At 40.5% G+C, this 17,870-nt stretch overlaps 1 protein-coding gene across 6 annotated transcripts in view; it reads left to right on the forward strand.

Annotated features, from left to right (window-relative positions):
- LOC128890965 (glutamate receptor ionotropic, kainate 2) overlaps positions 1 to 17,870 on the forward strand; it is a 276,750-nt gene that overhangs the window by 96,326 nt on the left and 162,554 nt on the right. For all 6 annotated transcript variants that reach the window (XM_054150023.1, XM_054150025.1, XM_054150022.1 and 3 more), the window contains exons 2-3: positions 2,815 to 2,992; positions 8,934 to 9,089. In XM_054150023.1, coding sequence (XP_054005998.1) covers positions 2,920 to 2,992; positions 8,934 to 9,089 — 229 coding nt within the window. In that variant the 5' untranslated portion in view covers positions 2,815 to 2,919. The remainder of the gene's footprint in view (positions 1 to 2,814; positions 2,993 to 8,933; positions 9,090 to 17,870) is intronic.

Genomic DNA, 17,870 nt, shown 5'->3' on the forward strand with positions numbered 1-17,870 from the left:
TATATATATATATATATATATATATATATATATATATATATATATATAATAATTTCTCTCCTTGATACACATCATTGCCAAGACCCAATAATAATTGTCTCGCTAGTTGTTTCGAAGTTCCCTCGAATTTATCTTTTATTTATCACGGACGATATCTACACAGTGTGCACGATATTCAAAGAATATTCGCTTCCAATCCAGGTTAAACGTCCCTTTATTCTGGCGGGAAATGTCGAGCGAGAGATGGCCGTGGAATCGTAGGTTGCGCGAACGGAAAAATCATCGAGATTCCAGCGGCTGGAATGGAAACTTGTCTACTGGAGCCGAATTAATGAAAATTTTTTTCTCGTCCGTCGGTGCCCGCATAAAATTCCTGGCGTCGTTGGTTCCGGTCGCATTCACCGATTTCGTTCTGTTCGGTCCCCGCGATCGCCAACAAGTTACCCTTGCTGCCACCCGTTCTCTCGCTGGCTGGGAACCCGAGAATTATACACTCACTGACATTGTAACCGTGTGTTTGCAGTTTGCGCGTGAAAACGCCCTCGAGCTACTCCACGGCGCTGGAAAAGCGCGCGTCAGGTGCTTTTATTTCCGTCAGTTTTATTTCACCCTGTCTTACTTATTCCACGGCATCGTCGTGTCTAGCTGCCGCTACGTGACACCTTTTTCTAACCAGACTCTATCATACGCGACGATGAAAATACGTTTTTCCGCGCTGGAACTCACTGAAACATTCAACATGCGCTGTTTAAGGGGGAACTGCAACCTCTGAGTGGCGGGGAAAAAAAATAATAATAGTTGGTGGTTTTTTTTTCGAGGACGACACAGTGTATGTAATGTGGATATTTTCTGTATATGCCTACGTTTATGGAGTTTGGATACTTGCTTGTGGTGGACGGAAAGTGCAAATAATTATAAGCAATTCTATTACGTTATGTTATATTTGTTTACTTTCTATTTTGTCCGAATAGATCGAATTGCTTAAAAACAAATAACATGCATACATTTCTTAAAAGGTGGAAAGGTTGTGGAACAAAATGGTAGCTATGTTGTTTAATATATCAAAATACAAATGTGTCTTCGAATTTCTCGAAAAAATTGGCACGAACTTTCTGGACAAATCAATATTATTTTCAGTCTAGATGCAAAAAAGGTGATTCATCACTATTGTCAGCAACTAAATATCAATATCTAGCTATTCATGTCAATAAATTAATTACGACCGATTTCACTGTATCTACAAATATGTATATAAATTTCATTCACACCGTTTCTTTTCTCGTTCTAAATTTCAAGAATTTCTTCAAACTATCCGTATACTATACAAAACTTCACTACAACCCAACATGTATTTCATAAAAACATTGAAGAGAACTACGAATTTCTTAATTTGATATTGTCACCACTGTTTGAAGAGCTAGGTACCAGTCCATCAACAACCAACCATCGCGGTAAACGTTTTCTCAGGAACCACGTCGTGCTCTAAAGACTCACACTGTCACGTTATTTTAACAGAAAAGCGATACCCTGTTCCCTTCCGTCGTTTCTCGCGCAATTCCTTCGCGGCAAAACCGACCAATAATGGCAACGTCTCACGTGGAAACTCGACGAAGCAATCTCGGTACAACAGTAGCCGCTTTCGACACTAGCACTCTATCGGGCAGTGACTCGGTGGGATTTAAAACGAGCCCAGAATGGATGGAAACATTCCATGGAAAATTGCTCCCCGTGTCGCGGAGCAGTCTCGAGCGTTACCTCATTATCTTCTTGCCCCCTTTCCAGTCGATGACGCGTCGAAGCACAACTTCTAATCCGTCACGATATCGTTATTATGGTGCCAACGTCAGAACTACACCCTACTTTAAGGGGTGATTATAATCCCTGGATATTAGAGTCATCAAGTCACTCACAAATGAAACTACGTACTTTCTCATATTTCTCTATGCTTAATTTCCATTTCTTTCATTTCACTAATCTCACTTTACACTGTACACTTTACACTTTACACTTTTTATATCTGAAGATCTTATTCCAAGTTCGCAGCCATTAGCTCTCGGTATTATTCGTGACGAACAATCCTTCGTCGCGAATAATACCGATTACCAGGTCTCACCACGTGGAGGTTGCTGCGACTGGAGACCCGGAGATAGAAGGAATCAAAGTTCCTTCGATCTCCCTCTACATAGAGTATACATAGATACATGCATACTATACATAGAATCAACGAGCTTAATACTAAGTACGTAACTATGAAAAATCAAAGGAAAACAAAATTTCCTTCGATTTCCAAAGTTTATGTCTGACTCTGCCAAACAATTATTCAAACTAAGAGGGTGAAGTTAAATTGAGATCGCGACGCGACGCGACCCTGAAACTGAACCCACTGAGTCGCGGACGCGCGATCGCCAGATCCATACCGACCGAAGGATCGTCGAAGAATGAAACCGCACCGTTCGTATACCTGTGTCGAGGGTCGCGGCTCGCTTGTGTCTGTCGATGTAAAGAAGGGGAAGGGCAAACAACAACCGCGTAACGGTTGATAAAGGATTAATCGAGAAAATAATTCGCGAAATATTAATATCACAGCAAAATTTACAATGCCGTTGAAAAGTTTTTCTCATCACCTCACCATACCACTCGTGTACAATGACGCGTCTACCACCGTGTAGACATCTAATCCGTCACAAGCCAGTCGTTACAGTGTCAACGTTAGAGACGCAAGCCTCTTGGTTTAGACGGCGGTTATATTCAGGTTGTACGCGACGGTTTGCGCGTTGCATTTTAATGAACTCACCGTTCCATCTTGTTTTCCAGCGGTGTGAGTCCCTACGGCTGAAGGGCGGCACAGGCTCCCGCGGGGGGCGGCTGTGGCGGCGGTGGCGAAGGGGGGAGAGACGGTGGGGCGGACCGGAACCGGAAATGGCTGCGAGGTGGCTCCTGCTGGCGCTCCTCGCCGCCCACGCCGCGGCTCTTCCTGATATCATTAGGATAGGTGAGTATCTTTCCAGTATCTTTTCCACGGTTTAAAGGGCGCCCGCCTCTTCCCCGCACCCGGTTCCTTACCCTCGTTGGTCCTGGTAAATGACGACGTAGCCATGAAATTCTGATCGATATGTCCTTCGATGGATATGGGATCTAAGCGTGGTTGGAATAGCGATAGGAAATCCCAATTAGATTACCAAAAGAGTGTAATATAGTTAAATTTGGAGTATAGTTTTAAATTAACAGAGATAACTTCAGAGTAGTTATTTTTATCGAGTATTGAAAGTAATTAACAGAGTTAAATTGAAGAGCATGTGATCTAGATCGTTGTTATTATGGTCCATAAAAGAATTTAGCTATTAAAATAGCATAGTTAGTCTTTAATAGATTATACAGTAGTCATCCGCGAACCCGTAAGAGAAACTGAAAAAAGGTTTCACTCAAAGTTTCGTCGATTTTTTATATCATATGAAATATAACGAAAAAAAATTGTCTAGCTAGATTGACATTCCTATAAAACGTATTTCGATTTCGTACCAAGTTTTTGTATTTATTCCTCTTCGAAACGTATATTTATATATCCACAGATTGTTTGCGGTGTTTCGAATTGCTGTTAGGATATCAATAGAATGACGAATACCGGCGAGAGTGGAAGAAAAAAGTCGTTTCCGCAGTTTTGTGAAATTGTAACAAAAATTTGGATCGCTCAACAGTAAACGAACAGCGTTTGGACCGTTTGACCTGATATATTTGGCCGATACTGTGGTACGTTGGAACCAAATATCATCAATCTGATCGCCATAGTAATCGCTAACTCGCGCGAAGGCATAGGTGATATTTCGATCCATCGACCCACAAGCGATACTATACCGGCATTGTGCCAGATAACAAATGTTGGTGATTCGATAGCAAGATAGGTCTGGAAGAAAAACTCTATCAGAAAATACTATAATTAACACCGATAAATATGCTTATCTATCATATCATCACATACGTGCTGGTACAGTAGACTTAAACAAACTTAAATAAAAATACGTATGATTCCTTTTATTACTAAAAATTTTCAGCATACGTTTTCTATTCATTCGACGAATTAAATATAGCAGTGCAATCAACGCTATACGTTCAGAACCAGAATATTATTTTCAATTGATTTTTCACATAATGGAGAATTTCATTAACTTCCACTGTATTGCATTCAATATATCACTATAAAATTGTATCAGTACTCAATATACCAGTTACGCAAACGAAACATTTCGAAAACCGGTTTGCTTCGATCGTGCTTACATTCGTCGTTTAAAAATACGGAATTGTTATACTGAAACATTTTTCCCACATGTGGTAGTTATCGAGATATAGCAGGAAATAACTAACTAGCAGGAAATTTCATCTCCAATTTGAGGGGTATTTTTTCTCTGCCAATATTGGACGTTTGCCGTTAAAAAAAATATGCCTCGAATATTTTTGTCGGAACTACTTCTAGCAAAAATTTCATTAAAATAGGATGTCGGAATATCGAAACGTTTCCTTTACTCAAATATGGTGGATACTCTTCATTTTTAGTTCTACTTCGTTCCCAATGTAAACATTTCAATTTCCTTCCGTACTAATTCTCTCGAAATCGTTCGCACTGTAATCACAGCCTTAGAGACACCGATTATACGCGTTTGGGGGGGAGAGAGCTATAAGGGGAATTACGTAATCTCCTGAATAGGGCAGAGCTTGATAAGCAGTGATAACAGAATAATATCATTAAACGGAATTAAGTCGATGAGCGCTCATTGGATATTATTGAAACTGAGCGTGGCCTTTCATGATGTGAATGGAATTCCTTGCTCGTCGAGTTTTTATCGTTTGCGATAACGCCGTCGCCTCGTGCACCCCCGTGCTTTCAATATCTAATAGAATTTACACGATTCTTCGTTCCATCGCGAATTATTATTTTATCAGGCGTAAATCGCGGAAGTCTGTATTGAATATCGCGCGGGACAATTCTCCTCGTATTAAAATGTTAATATATTTTGCGAGAGCAGATTGGAAATATTTTGGAGTAATTATTTTTCTATTACGCTTCACGTCTGGAATTGCTTCGATATAAAGCTGAAGGACGACATAAAGACTGGTTATTAATGTTGCTTGCTGTTCAACTCAATTTTTTAAATTATTGGTGAATATATATAGATGAAGGTACATTTCATTTTGTATCGAAATGTTTCGATTAATTCTGGAAATTCTAGTTTTTTCAATAGGAAAGCACTTCTATTCTTTAAATTAATGATAATACACATGTGAAGAAGGTTCTACTGTTGGAAAATGATAATAAAACATTGGATTTTAATTACAATTATTAAGTTTACTTTGAAAATAATAAAAAAATTTAAGGGATAGTTTCTACGGAAGAAGATCAGAGACGGAATTTTTTCAACCACATATGCTTGTGTAGTTGTAATTCAATTACTAAAATATAAAGTCTTAATAATTGACAGAATCATTGAAAGGATTACTATTGTAATTCCAACGCCACTAGTGTGAACACCGCTCAAAATGGCACGTGTAAGTGCAGCGTCGTCGCGCAAGTAGTAACAGCCATGCTTAGTCAGACAAGCGTGGTCACAAGCAGTACGTCCGTTCTTGGAATTTAGGGTATGCTGGCAATGTAGTATATGCTTAAACATCTTGTCAAAGCGATGCGTCACGGTCGCCTCAGGTGTAAATAACGTTTATTTGCAGCTCAACATAGTAAATCAGACACGGGGTTTCCATGCAGATGGAAATCAAACACTTTCGAGTACTAAAAAGTATTTCTGAACGTGTATTTTTTGGAAATCTGGCCTGAAAAATTAAACACCAAATAAGGAATAGTTAAAACCCATACTTAATAGAGAAAATATCAATTGTCAAATCCCTGCTGACCAAAGAAATATTAATAATTTATGTTTGTATCTTTATGTATGTTTATGTCAATTATCAATTTTTTCATAACAAAAGAAACATTTCCTTTGCATTACCGAAGAATATTAATAAATATCGATTAAAATGAACTAAATTTGCATTAGCAATTCTTAAAATTGTTTAAATACCAGAAGTATGTCATATATACAACTACAATGGATACTTTTGCGAGTACCTGTACGCCAGTAGCGTCATTCTGCCTGAAAAAAACGCTATTCTTTTTCACTGTACATCGCTCGAACAGTGTCACGGTGATACCGAGAGTGAAACGACGGTTTTGTATCAATTGTCAATAATCTCCCAACGTTTCCTACTGACTGCGCCACCAAAATTAAAGGTAGGCGTCGTTCGTGCAGCCTTGTGCCGCTGTTATTCGGTACAATTCGCCGGAAATTTCTCGCGTCAGTAATTAAACCGATGTTTTGTGCGCGACGATAGCCGGACATACATCCCGACGTATCGAAGCGGTATCAATTTGCCGTTTTTGTTTAGCTGTCGAGAATCGTCCGGCGAAGCCGCTCGGCACGAAATAATTCATTAACAACAATGAATATTCAAACCCTATTAATTCGGTGAAACGACGAGGAGATATAGAAAGGAAAAAAAGGCGGTGGTAGGAGGAGGCTTGAAGGGAGGCGCTTGCGCCCTCGAAAGCTGATCGACCGACGAAATAAAGTTACGAACACAATGTACATCGTGTGCCCAACGTTTTTACTCATCGAGTCGATATCGAGGTCGATTTATGACCGGCTGCGACTCGATAGCGCCTGCGATTAACTGCTTTTTTTGTGGTGGAAACATTTTTTTCTTTGACGGTCTGTATCTGAAAAACATAAATAATGGATCATTTATAACTGATATTGTGAATTGCTACGTATAATTCTTCACGAAATACTTGTTTAATTTGCATGGTTTTAGGAATTTAGAAATACGATTTAGAGAATACTTGCTTCTTTTCTCTGTCTGACTATTACTCGCTTTTTCAACTGGTGTTGGTGTTTGTCAATGCTCTGGTGTTGTATCATCACCGAATCTACGTGCTTTTAAGTAGTTATATGTTAGAAATACGGAAGGGAAATGAACACTACCAGCAGCAATTATTTCACACTCTGACACAAGTAGAAACAGTGAATAATGGTCCGACAAGGTGGCTGAGTCTACTGAATGCTACATATCCCCTAAGAATCTTCAAAATCGATTTCCTCCAAAACGAGATTCATGTAAAAACATGTTGCTCTACATTTTCGATCCTTTTTCGTTCTTACCTTCGTTTACTCTTTCTAACAAACATATTCCATGAAGGACAATCTCCATCATCCTCTTGCAATCAGCGCATAATTCGATAGCATCAATAGATTGCGATTTCCAATTGGCATATACAGCAATATCACCGCATTTCATCTCGGATCTACCCGTTGGTCTCATCAGTAAAGCTTATCTAGCAGATCCTGTCTTAGCCGTGATACTATTAATCGGTGGAACAATCTGTTAAGCTAATTATGTACTAATAAACTATCGAGTAACTGGAATCTGTTCAACACGCGATTACCAGCGTCACGCCTAATGCAGGATCTGCTCGATAAGCCTTACTAATGTATACGACAAGGTGATCCGTAGATGCAATAGTATCCAGAACCAATAAGATAATCATAATAAGGAAGGGGAACAAAGTGTACAGAACCGAAAGTTAATCGATGTTCGACCTTAACGAGAAACGTAAATCTATCGACGTAAATTCTATAAATTGTGCAGCGAAGCTGGCGCAGCTGTTCGCCCAATTACTTTATGACGCGCGCGAGATTAAAATCAATTTATGGCGCCAGTTTCTTCCGGCATCGGATTTGAGGGACGCCTGATTCTAATCGATGCCTCTTAGAGCGATCGAGTATCTTCGAAGTTTACGCAGCTATCGACGCGGCAAAGATTTTTGCGAGGTTCTTGGATAACTTTTGGATTATACTAAACATCGAGGAGGAGTACACGATGAACCTTCTGGAATGACACATGTTATACATGACTCTATTTGGAACCGAACCGATCAATTCCACTTTTTGTAAACATTCTGTAAATTTATAAATGATATTAACACGCTATTTATAACATCATTTTTACCACTTTGAACCAGATCAATCAGTTCGACTTCCGAGAGGCTTGTAAACATATACTGTCCTAAAAGTCCAAAGAATACACTTCCTTCTTAAAAGCAATAGTATTAATTATAACAAAAGTATAAGAAAGGAAATTTTATTTCACCGCAAATGTCATTAAATTCGACGTTTCAACCCTCTATATTTAGCGGGTCTTGAATTATTCATCCCTGAATACATGTTCTCGGGGGAACATAAATATCGGCGTGTTATTAAATAACCGAGGTTCGCCCGGCTCCTTCGGTGAGTTCTAAAACGAATCATAATTTCCGAGCGACGTATCAGCGTGTTCTTAAATTCTTAACTTCTCCATCGGTCGTTTTATTGCGGCTATATAATATTGCCAAAGTTTTAATTTTTTCGTGAGCTCCGCTTTTACTCTTCTCCCTTACGTTCGTTGCATATTAATGCCTTGAGAACCATTTATCTATTGTCCCATTGGTGACTCACACTCGTCACACTTCTCACGAGGCGATGAATTCCTTATTACCGGGGCAAGATTTCACCGTTTAATTGTAATAAAACTTTCTTATTCTATTTTATTTTTGTTTCAACACACTGTGTGTATGTTTGAATGATTGTTCAATTTTTTGGGAGTCGAATTTTGTTGTAACAAAATTAATTTAATTTTCTTACATCTCTTCCGCTTCAAAAATCGGTTCTTTGATATTCAAAACGTCCGAGTCCACGGAGATAGGTAGTTTGAAAGTTCCCTGGTTTCCCAAAAGCCGAGAACTCGGACGAAGTGCGGACGGATAAGTAATATTAAGGAGGCGAGCCGAGGGCAAATAAGAAACGCGGCACGTTCTCGTCGAAGTAGCGCTTTAATATGGATGTGTGATTTCCCAGGTGGGCTATTTCATCCGTCGGACGACAAGCAGGAAGTGGCCTTTCGTTATGCAGCGGAAAAGATCAACGCCAACCGGGACATCCTGCCCAAGTCCCGTCTCAGCGCCCAGATTGAGCAGATAAAACCGCAGGACAGTTTTCACGCCTCCAAGCGGGGTGAGTGTTAAGCCATTCATGTTTGTTCGTTCCGCAATTAAACGGCCGCGTGTCGCTTGATACCTACACTTTTCAAACTTTTAACGGGACGGTCTCGTTCCGAGGCGAACGTTCCTAACCGGGGGAAAAGCGCTTTCAAGTTTCCCACGCGTAAACAACGCGCAAACAACGCCAACCGCTGTCGTCTGACCATTGCGGTCGCATTCTACTCGCCCCTGAACATTTCGCTGGAGTTTCACTATCCGTTTACGTAATTCCAGGGATGAACAACGAGTTATTTATTCGTACAGTCGTGAATCTTCGAATGTTTGAAATAGGAGTACCATAAATGAGCAATTATTGCTTTTACTTTTTTTTTTTTGGAAAATCTTGAATATTTAGTTACAATTTACTGTCCCTATCTGACCACGACAGGTAGATTCTAAGAAGGTTTTGATAAGCTTTTACTGGCATTCTCATCGTAAATTGAAATATTGTATTTAATTTTAATTTGATGATGCGACGAGTATAATTTTATTATTATTGTTTAATAAAAAGTAGATTCAGGAATGTCTGATCTCCGAGTTATAATAATCTCCATCGCGCGTCATACCCATTTAGATTAGACAGGGAACAGTTTCGGTGTTACTGTAACACTCGTTAAAGTTTAATCGCGCAACTGTGACCGTTCGGTCACAGCTGGGACGATCTACTTGCTGCAAACGATTTGCTAAAGTTGCAGTCACGCCATTCCCGTAATTTTAATACTGTCAAGGGAGACGAGAAATGGCTCGCGTTCGACACTGTTTTGGTGTGATGTGATTATACTATTCGCTGAGCTTTGGTTTATTTTTGTTCCAACTTTTAACACGTAGTTTTGAAAATGAAACTCCTAACGTCTTCAATAAAATAAGGATAAAAGGGAAAATTATGTACTTTTGTGTTGCATTTTTTTGTTTGAGTGCTTAAGTCGATTGAAATAATTTATTGAACCTCATCCGAAATTACGTTACCTTACCTGTAAACAGTGTAAAAATACCTGAATACCCTTAGAATATTCTCGTCCTCTCGTCGGTTTTGCAGCTCTCGGGTATTCCCGAGGTTTGCGCCTTGAGCGAACTATTTTCGAAGTTTCCGCGACATGGAAAATAAACATGCATTTCCGCGCTGCAGATTTCCTGTGTCAGTTTGCACGGTGTCTTACTTTCGTCAATGTTCCGTGCTCGCTACGAACAAACTTTCCCGAAGTTATTATCTGTCGCTCGTTGTTTTCAGCAGTGATGTATCCTTCCTGTTCTCAACGTTTCCTGCATTACACGCAGGTTCTAGAATCGGAGTACCTTGATAAACGAGAATTTAAGTTTTATTTACTTCTCTATTTTACAATGCTTGTTTTGAATTTGTCTTAAATAATTTGATATGACTGTAACGTAATACGAACGCGGACAAAGAAAACTCGTGTTTGCTAATTGCAAGCTTCCGATTCTGAGAAGTCAGGTAATATTTCATTTTACATTGTGTGACCAATCTACGATGGTAAAAAACGCAATGGGTGACTAATTGAAACTAAACATCGTTAATTTCCTTCGACGGTGATAATTATTCATACGTCGGACTCGCTCGGCTCAACGCAAAACCGCTGCGCAAAAAAAAAAGTAATTGCTCGATTGAAAAGCTCAAGAATAATTGTCGTCGATGTGACGCGATGTGGACACGTTGGAACGCGAATTATCGAGCGATTAATAATCGCTTGGCAACGACAACGTCACGGGGACGCGATAATTATTTTCGCGTGGCATAATCGCCGATGGACTAATTATCGAATCATGCCCGCCATTTATTAAACAAATTTACGGATGCTGTTCTCTGTATACGGTTAGAAAAACTCGATTAGACTTGGAAGAATGTCCACTAAAAGAATCTAAATTAAATTAACTCTTTACTGGCGAATTTTTAAAAATTAAAAATTGGATAGAACAAATTCTAGATGAACACTAGAACATTCCATTGAGCTTTTAATGGATCATGGAAATCTATTAAAATATATTATCTTACCATATTAAAAGAACATGTTATTTAACGTTTTACTCTAATTTTAAAGCTGAATAAGTACTGGAATTATTTTCCATGCAACTAGAGTCTTCCTTTCCTGATAAATTCTGTGAAGAATTGCCTCCTAAAACATCCGTCTTATTAATTTTATTTCAACAAAAGTCGCAACTATTAACATTAAAGAGAGCTTCAATTCGGAACCGATCCATCTTTCTCCCTTGTGACACGACCATTGGCAGCGTAGCCATTCGATGGATCGAGATTTGGCGACGTTCCACGAGCGATCTGGTCGCGGAATCTGTGTTCCTCGGCGACTCGATGCATGCCAGTAAAAATGGAATGACCGCAGTTAATGCGCCTGTCCCAGTAAACTGATATAATTTATGTCGGGACTTTCTTCGACTTTATCTATTCCGCGAGCGATATATCTTAATGACGTCGTCGAGGAACGTCGACGAAGATCCTTCAAGGATCCACTAACGACGAACTTGATCCTCTTCGGTGAGTTAACGGTCTACATTTTCGCTTATCGATTGGATAATCGCTGAACACGATATTTCATCTCTATGAATACGAGATATTTGAAAAATGATGGAGGGGTAATTTATGGGTAACGAAGTCTGAAATTATTCGACGAATAAACAAGTGGTTTGTTAACGTTGTGTAGGTATGAAAGAGTCGATAAAAATAAAAATATATATTGCTGTCATTAATACAAGCTATTTGTTTGTACGTACAAAATTAAGTAGGGATATTAACATAATAATATTATAATAATATAATATAAAATTATTGTATTATATTGTAACAGAATAATAATTATTCTGATGAAATTTTCAAGTATGTTTATTTAATAGCGTGGTAGATTTTTCTTTGTTTTTCGTATTTGAATACAGCATTTATTTATTATAGTAACTGTATTCTATACTACACGGAGTGTATGGAAAATTCGAACTAGTACCAAAAACAAAGATCCACGATAGCCCTCCCAATACCACCCTCCACGCCATAGCAAATAATATTATTTAGAAATAAATGAAACCCGATCTCGCCCGTGACACCTTCATCCATCTATTCTCCCGTACGATACCGGCGACAACTCCCTGCAGACCTATACAATATTCATCCGTTTCAATTTAAACTACTCCCAGAAGGCACGTCCATTCGTGGATTAAAACGAGTCACCCTGAAATAATCTTATGAATTTCTGAAAACGAACCGAATTAAACTTAGCGATGAAGCCGCCTTCCCGGTAAGCAGTACAGCTTCCCCGACCTCTTTCGCAGCGAATTCCGTACACCGCCCTGTTCAACCCTCTCGTACTCGTGTATCATTGAATTATGTATCGCGATCGGACGCGAACGATAGCGAATTCGCCTCGCGAATAATCGAATCGTGTAACCACGTCGTGTACCTCCTCCTCGTCTCCGTTCCCTCTTTATCCACGCTGGAAAAACAAACGAGCATCTCGAAGAAATTCCGAGAGACGGAGGGAACCGTGGCCGTAAAACTGTATTACGTGGAACCGCGATGCGGGAAGACGAGTCGAACAAAGCCGCAGACACTCGCCCCTGTTTCTCCGTTTTCTCGTAAAAAAACAGTAAAGAGGTAGCATCGAAACTGCCTTCCGAGCTTTCCGCTCGTCGAAACGCAAGAAGCGTCCCTCGCCAGGACGAGATAGAAACGAAATGTCGTGACGTTTCGTTACCAAACCATCCCCCTCGCTATTGTTGCTAATCTATGGGGAGTTTATTCGCGTTTAACCGTCGGTAGGAATTACCGGGACGTCCACGTCGAAACGAGATTAGCGTTGACTTTTTGTCGTCGCTGTCGTCGCGACGAACTTCACGGAAAGTAGATTAACGGGCCGTTACGGTTCCTGGGAGGATAATTATACCGCGGATTCGAAGACGACGGAAATTTTCCCACTCGTTGAGGGCGAGGCGATGATTCGACGAAATTCCGGCTTTTTAGGGGTTCGATTCTTCTTTCCCTTGGTTCGGGGTGCGATTCTATTTTGTTTAGAAGTCTTTGTGGTGATTATTGGTTTATTTAGTTTAATATACACTTTTACGTATGTACTTTTATATATGTATATTAGGGGGACCAGAAAGTAATGCCGTTTCTGCAAATGTCAATACTTGTTTATTATTTATCAGCTCGCTGTGTACCAATTGATTTTTATCCATCAAGTATTGAAAATTTGCACACTAGATGAGAAAAGATTGTCGATAACGAGAGCGATTACATAATTGATTAAAAATAAAAACATATTGTAAATTTATTTGTTTGAATTTAATGTAAAATAAACGACGTTACATTACGATTTCAATCCCAGAGCTCCAATCCCTCTAAAATTTCAGAATTCCAAGTAGCTAAAAATCTGACCGACAGTCAGAAAAACCCTCATGAAATTACTCGACCTCAACGACGAGAAAAACAACACTGTAAAATGGTCGTCGCGAGCGGATCGGCTTGTTAAACCCCGATGTTCGGAGGCAGAAACGACCCTGCCCGCTTCACTTTCTCTAAGCCAATTTTCTAAAACCACACAGTGACGGAAAGTTCGACGGGAACCGTGCGAACAACGTGGCTGTTACCAACGGCAAATAGAACTCGCGGCTCTAATTTCGCGGGCAACTTTTCAGGTTTCTTCCGCCGCATAGTTTTCGAACTTCGAGGTCGACGTATCGAACCGCGACGAAGTTCTCGACGCCCACGGCGTTTTCGGTTAGAGCCACCCCCTCCGGTCTTTCGCGGGAACTGTGTACCGTTCAATTAAGCATAATGGAAGAAAAACATCATTCTCGGCCACGACCATGAGCGCAGGGGCCCGCGAGGACGATAACGCGGGTCTCCTAACTTCGACGCGATAGCGTCCCGGAAAATGCTATCTTTTCCGTGGAACTGCTTCCCTCCGTTAGCTCCGCCTTCGAGGAGCTGCTATTTTTTCACCCGAGTAGATAACAGTGGCTCGTTGAGATTCAACGAGGCGAGTTTCTTGCCAGTATCGCGTCCCTGAAAATTAGAAACTGGTGTTTACCGTGCGGTCGCTACTAAGTGGAAGATTGATTCCTGAGAGCTTGACGCTCAAGCTGAACAATAAGTGTACGCTAACATAAAAGAAGGGTTGGCTGAAAGGAAGATGAAACACAGGGATACAAATTCTATGGAAATTGAACAGGATATCATAATGTACTTTCAAAGAGGACGAAAGAAGCAACAGGACGAGCATGGAGTATGGAAAAACTCGAACAAGGAGGAAATGGTGGAAATGGGGCGAGGAAAAGTAAGTTTTAGTTTAGGGGAAGACGAAGGGAGATTAGAAGCGAAAGAAACACAGAGAAAATGAAAGAGGGAGAGAGTCCTGGAACATTTGAGATAGACGCAAGGGATCGGTGTATAATGAGGCTAACGAAAACGTGGATGGAAAATCGTCTACGCTGCGGAGGAAGCTATTGAAAGGATTCAGATGAATGTAACTTGTGACGAGAAGGGAAACGAGAAAGGGAGGGGGTTAAGGGGCTTGTTGACAGGAGTGACGAAGGACCTGGAAAGGAGAAGGAGTGAATACAAGAACTGGATGACGAGGAAGGGATAATGATCAGAAGAAGAGGTGACAAGGAGCTAAATTATTGTGACAGTATATGTTGGGGAGGTAATGGAACGGTTGTAGAAGGGTTTAATGGATAGAATAGAAGTGGAGGGTAGAAGGGGGTAACTATTGTTTGGTTCTCCTTCATTTAAGTGCATCTCGATCAAATATTGTTGAATGCCTCTTTCTTTTTAGTATCCAGAGGTATACTCTGTAGAATACGTAAGATAATTGTGTTTGGAACATAACAATATTTTTCATTTCTCTACTGTTAGATCATTTTCTTTAAGAATGATTGCTGCTGCATTGGAAGAAAACTCCCCGAAACAAAGAACGTTTCACTATAAATTCCTAAAAATATCTTACATCAAAAAGATTTTCGACCAAGTTCAGATTTTATCATGCACACCATTACAACAAGCAATAATATTCCCTATATTTCGTTCCATGTTCTTTTTTCATAGTGAATACTAGTTGGATTGCAAAAAAATATCCTCAACAGTTTTAAACCTCATCCTTAGTGTACAAAGTCCCGAATAGAATGCTTCACTCTCCCCGTGGCACATAAGCCGTCGCCCCTCCTTTCGCGAGGCGATTATAGATTCATAAATCACGAAAGAGGATACATTGTAAGCTGTCGCGTTCATATTAGAGTGCTTGTTAAATCCGCTTATTCGCGACGAACTCAATAATGTACCATGTTGTCGTGTCCCCGGGAAATTGGCTCACGACAGGAGCTTAATGATAAAAATTATACACGCGGCCTGGCGCAAACGTTCCCGTTTCGCGCGACTAAATCGAGCGGAAGCGTGTAACGCTCTCACGCAAACTCAATTCCGACGATCGACCTCATCGAAACCGTCGCGGAATTAGCCCCGCTTTTGTCATAGTTTAATTAAAACATAACAAAGCTCCATCAAATTTCCCCAGCAACGAATCAACGTTTGCTATGTTGTGAAGGTAGCGCTGTGAACCACTCCCCACGGTCTGCGACGGAATAAAGGTTTAATTGTGACGAGGAATGTCAAAACAAGAATGGGGAAAAATATTAGAGGGTATAAAAATTGAGTATCAATGCGATGTGCATATGTGAGCCATTCATTGCACAAATCGATTAACTCCATGAAACAAAAAGTTGAGAAACGCGATGAAATAACGTACATTGGCCTCTGAAATAAATTATTTATTATTCATTGACCAAACAAATTTTATCGTTTAATTGTGTTAATCTTTATTATTCAGGAAAGTTACTATATATATAAAAAGTTATAACTATACCAAGTGCTTCGACACTAAATAATAATAAATTATAATTTCTCAGATATTATTGAAACCTTTAAATTCCAATGTCATTGACAGTCCACGTGCAGTTTCATAAAAAAATGTGATATTTTTGATCACTGCAATTTCTTTTGTCGCACCTGTCCATACCAGCTGGCCAAGTGAGCAAATTATCTCCATAAATCTGCAAATAATGTCTACCAATAATTTCAATCAACTTTTTCACGCAAACACCACCGCATCATCGGTTAGGTGGGAGAACGATCCAGCAGAACCGAATGGGAACAATCGAACGCCCCTGGATCGGCTGCGCCTGCGCTAAACGAGGCAACCGTTCGCTAAAATTAATCACGATCTTTCGTAATCAGTCGAAACGATAAATCGCGAGCTTGGGACCGGCCGTAGGGAAAGAATTATCGTTTGTCGGCGAACGATAATCTCGATGTTTCCAACATGCTGAAAGCAGCGCGCGAACGCCTCGATGCAATTCCGGGTTGATACGAAATATTGTCCAGCATTTACTCCGTCGTTTATACTATTCTCCATTAACAGCTCGTCGATTTGTGGGCGACGATTAAACTCGCCCGCGACTAATCCCTTGATTAATTACGCGCCGGGCCAGGTGGCACACGTCGTATTCATTAGCAGTCGCGCAAACAGGGGAAATACTGGTGAACGAGTGGCGCTTAAGCGCGACGATTTGTTTTCGTGGGTCTTTTAAATTCGTTCACTGGCTAGGAAAACCGTGAATGCAGGTGTGGAAGGAGGTGTAAGGCGACGGAGAGATATTTCGATGACTTTGGAGATGTTTGAGTCTTGCAAAAATTGTGTACGGACTTTTTGAGTGGTAGCATAGTGTTATAAGGTGCAGAAGTGTCTAACCCCTTCAGACTTGAATTATTTTTCTTCTCGTATTAATGTAATTTAATTTTTAGAGTTAACTTGGACTAAGATTAGTATGGAAAAAAGTAAAAAGGATCGAAAAAGGCTAAATAAATGAGGTTGACAAATTTATAAGCATACGTTGCTTACGCAGTCACGATATAGAAATGGAAAACAAAGAGATCCATATGCATACTACATACCAAGTAGGAACTACAGTGGATTATTATATCCCGTTCCAAGCATGACTTGCAGCGATTGTACAGAATCATCAGTCAATATGCACAATAATCAATCCAGCTCTCACGAAATACCCATCATTTCAGAGACCTCATCCCATACATCTTGTTCATATGACAACGAACAAGTTATCCACACCTGCTCCCATACAAACAACCCTCTCAACGTATCCCGTTCGTGAAGAATTTCGCGACCAACCGGAAGAGCTCGAACGACGCTCCCCAGCACTCAAAGGTTGAATAATGCACGCGCCCGTCGAGATATCCAAACGCTTTTCATTCTCTCAGACAGAGGGCGGACATCTTGGCGCGTACGATAGAGAGGAAAAAAAAGGGAAGCTGAAGCGGAACCACCAGGGGAGTACGCGAGATCCGCGTAGCAGGAAGTCTGCGGTTGCCGGAAATTGTCTGAGATGCTTTCAGTGGCAGCCACACGGGATACCCGAGCTTCCGGCGGAGATTCGATTTTCCCTCGAAACGACGGCGAGAACTACCTGCTTCAGTATGCACGACGATCTTGTCAGACGATTGCTACCACGGTTAATAAGCGAAGTTCGGAGCGGGTTGCTCGGCTCGGACACGGCGAGAACTTGGTGAACGTCGTATCGCGAAGTTGGCCGGAGGACTCGGGTAAAAATTCGCGGGGAAGAGAATTGATAGTTGAATGTTAAGATACTCACTAGTTTAATGGAAGCATGGAGCACAGAAGAAAACTCACACAAAATAATCCAGCTACTAAAAGATGCACATATT

The sequence above is a fragment of the Hylaeus anthracinus genome, unplaced genomic scaffold, assembly GCF_026225885.1.
Source record: "Hylaeus anthracinus isolate JK02 unplaced genomic scaffold, UHH_iyHylAnth1.0_haploid 12001, whole genome shotgun sequence".
In the NCBI taxonomy this organism is placed as follows: domain Eukaryota; kingdom Metazoa; phylum Arthropoda; class Insecta; order Hymenoptera; family Colletidae; genus Hylaeus; species Hylaeus anthracinus.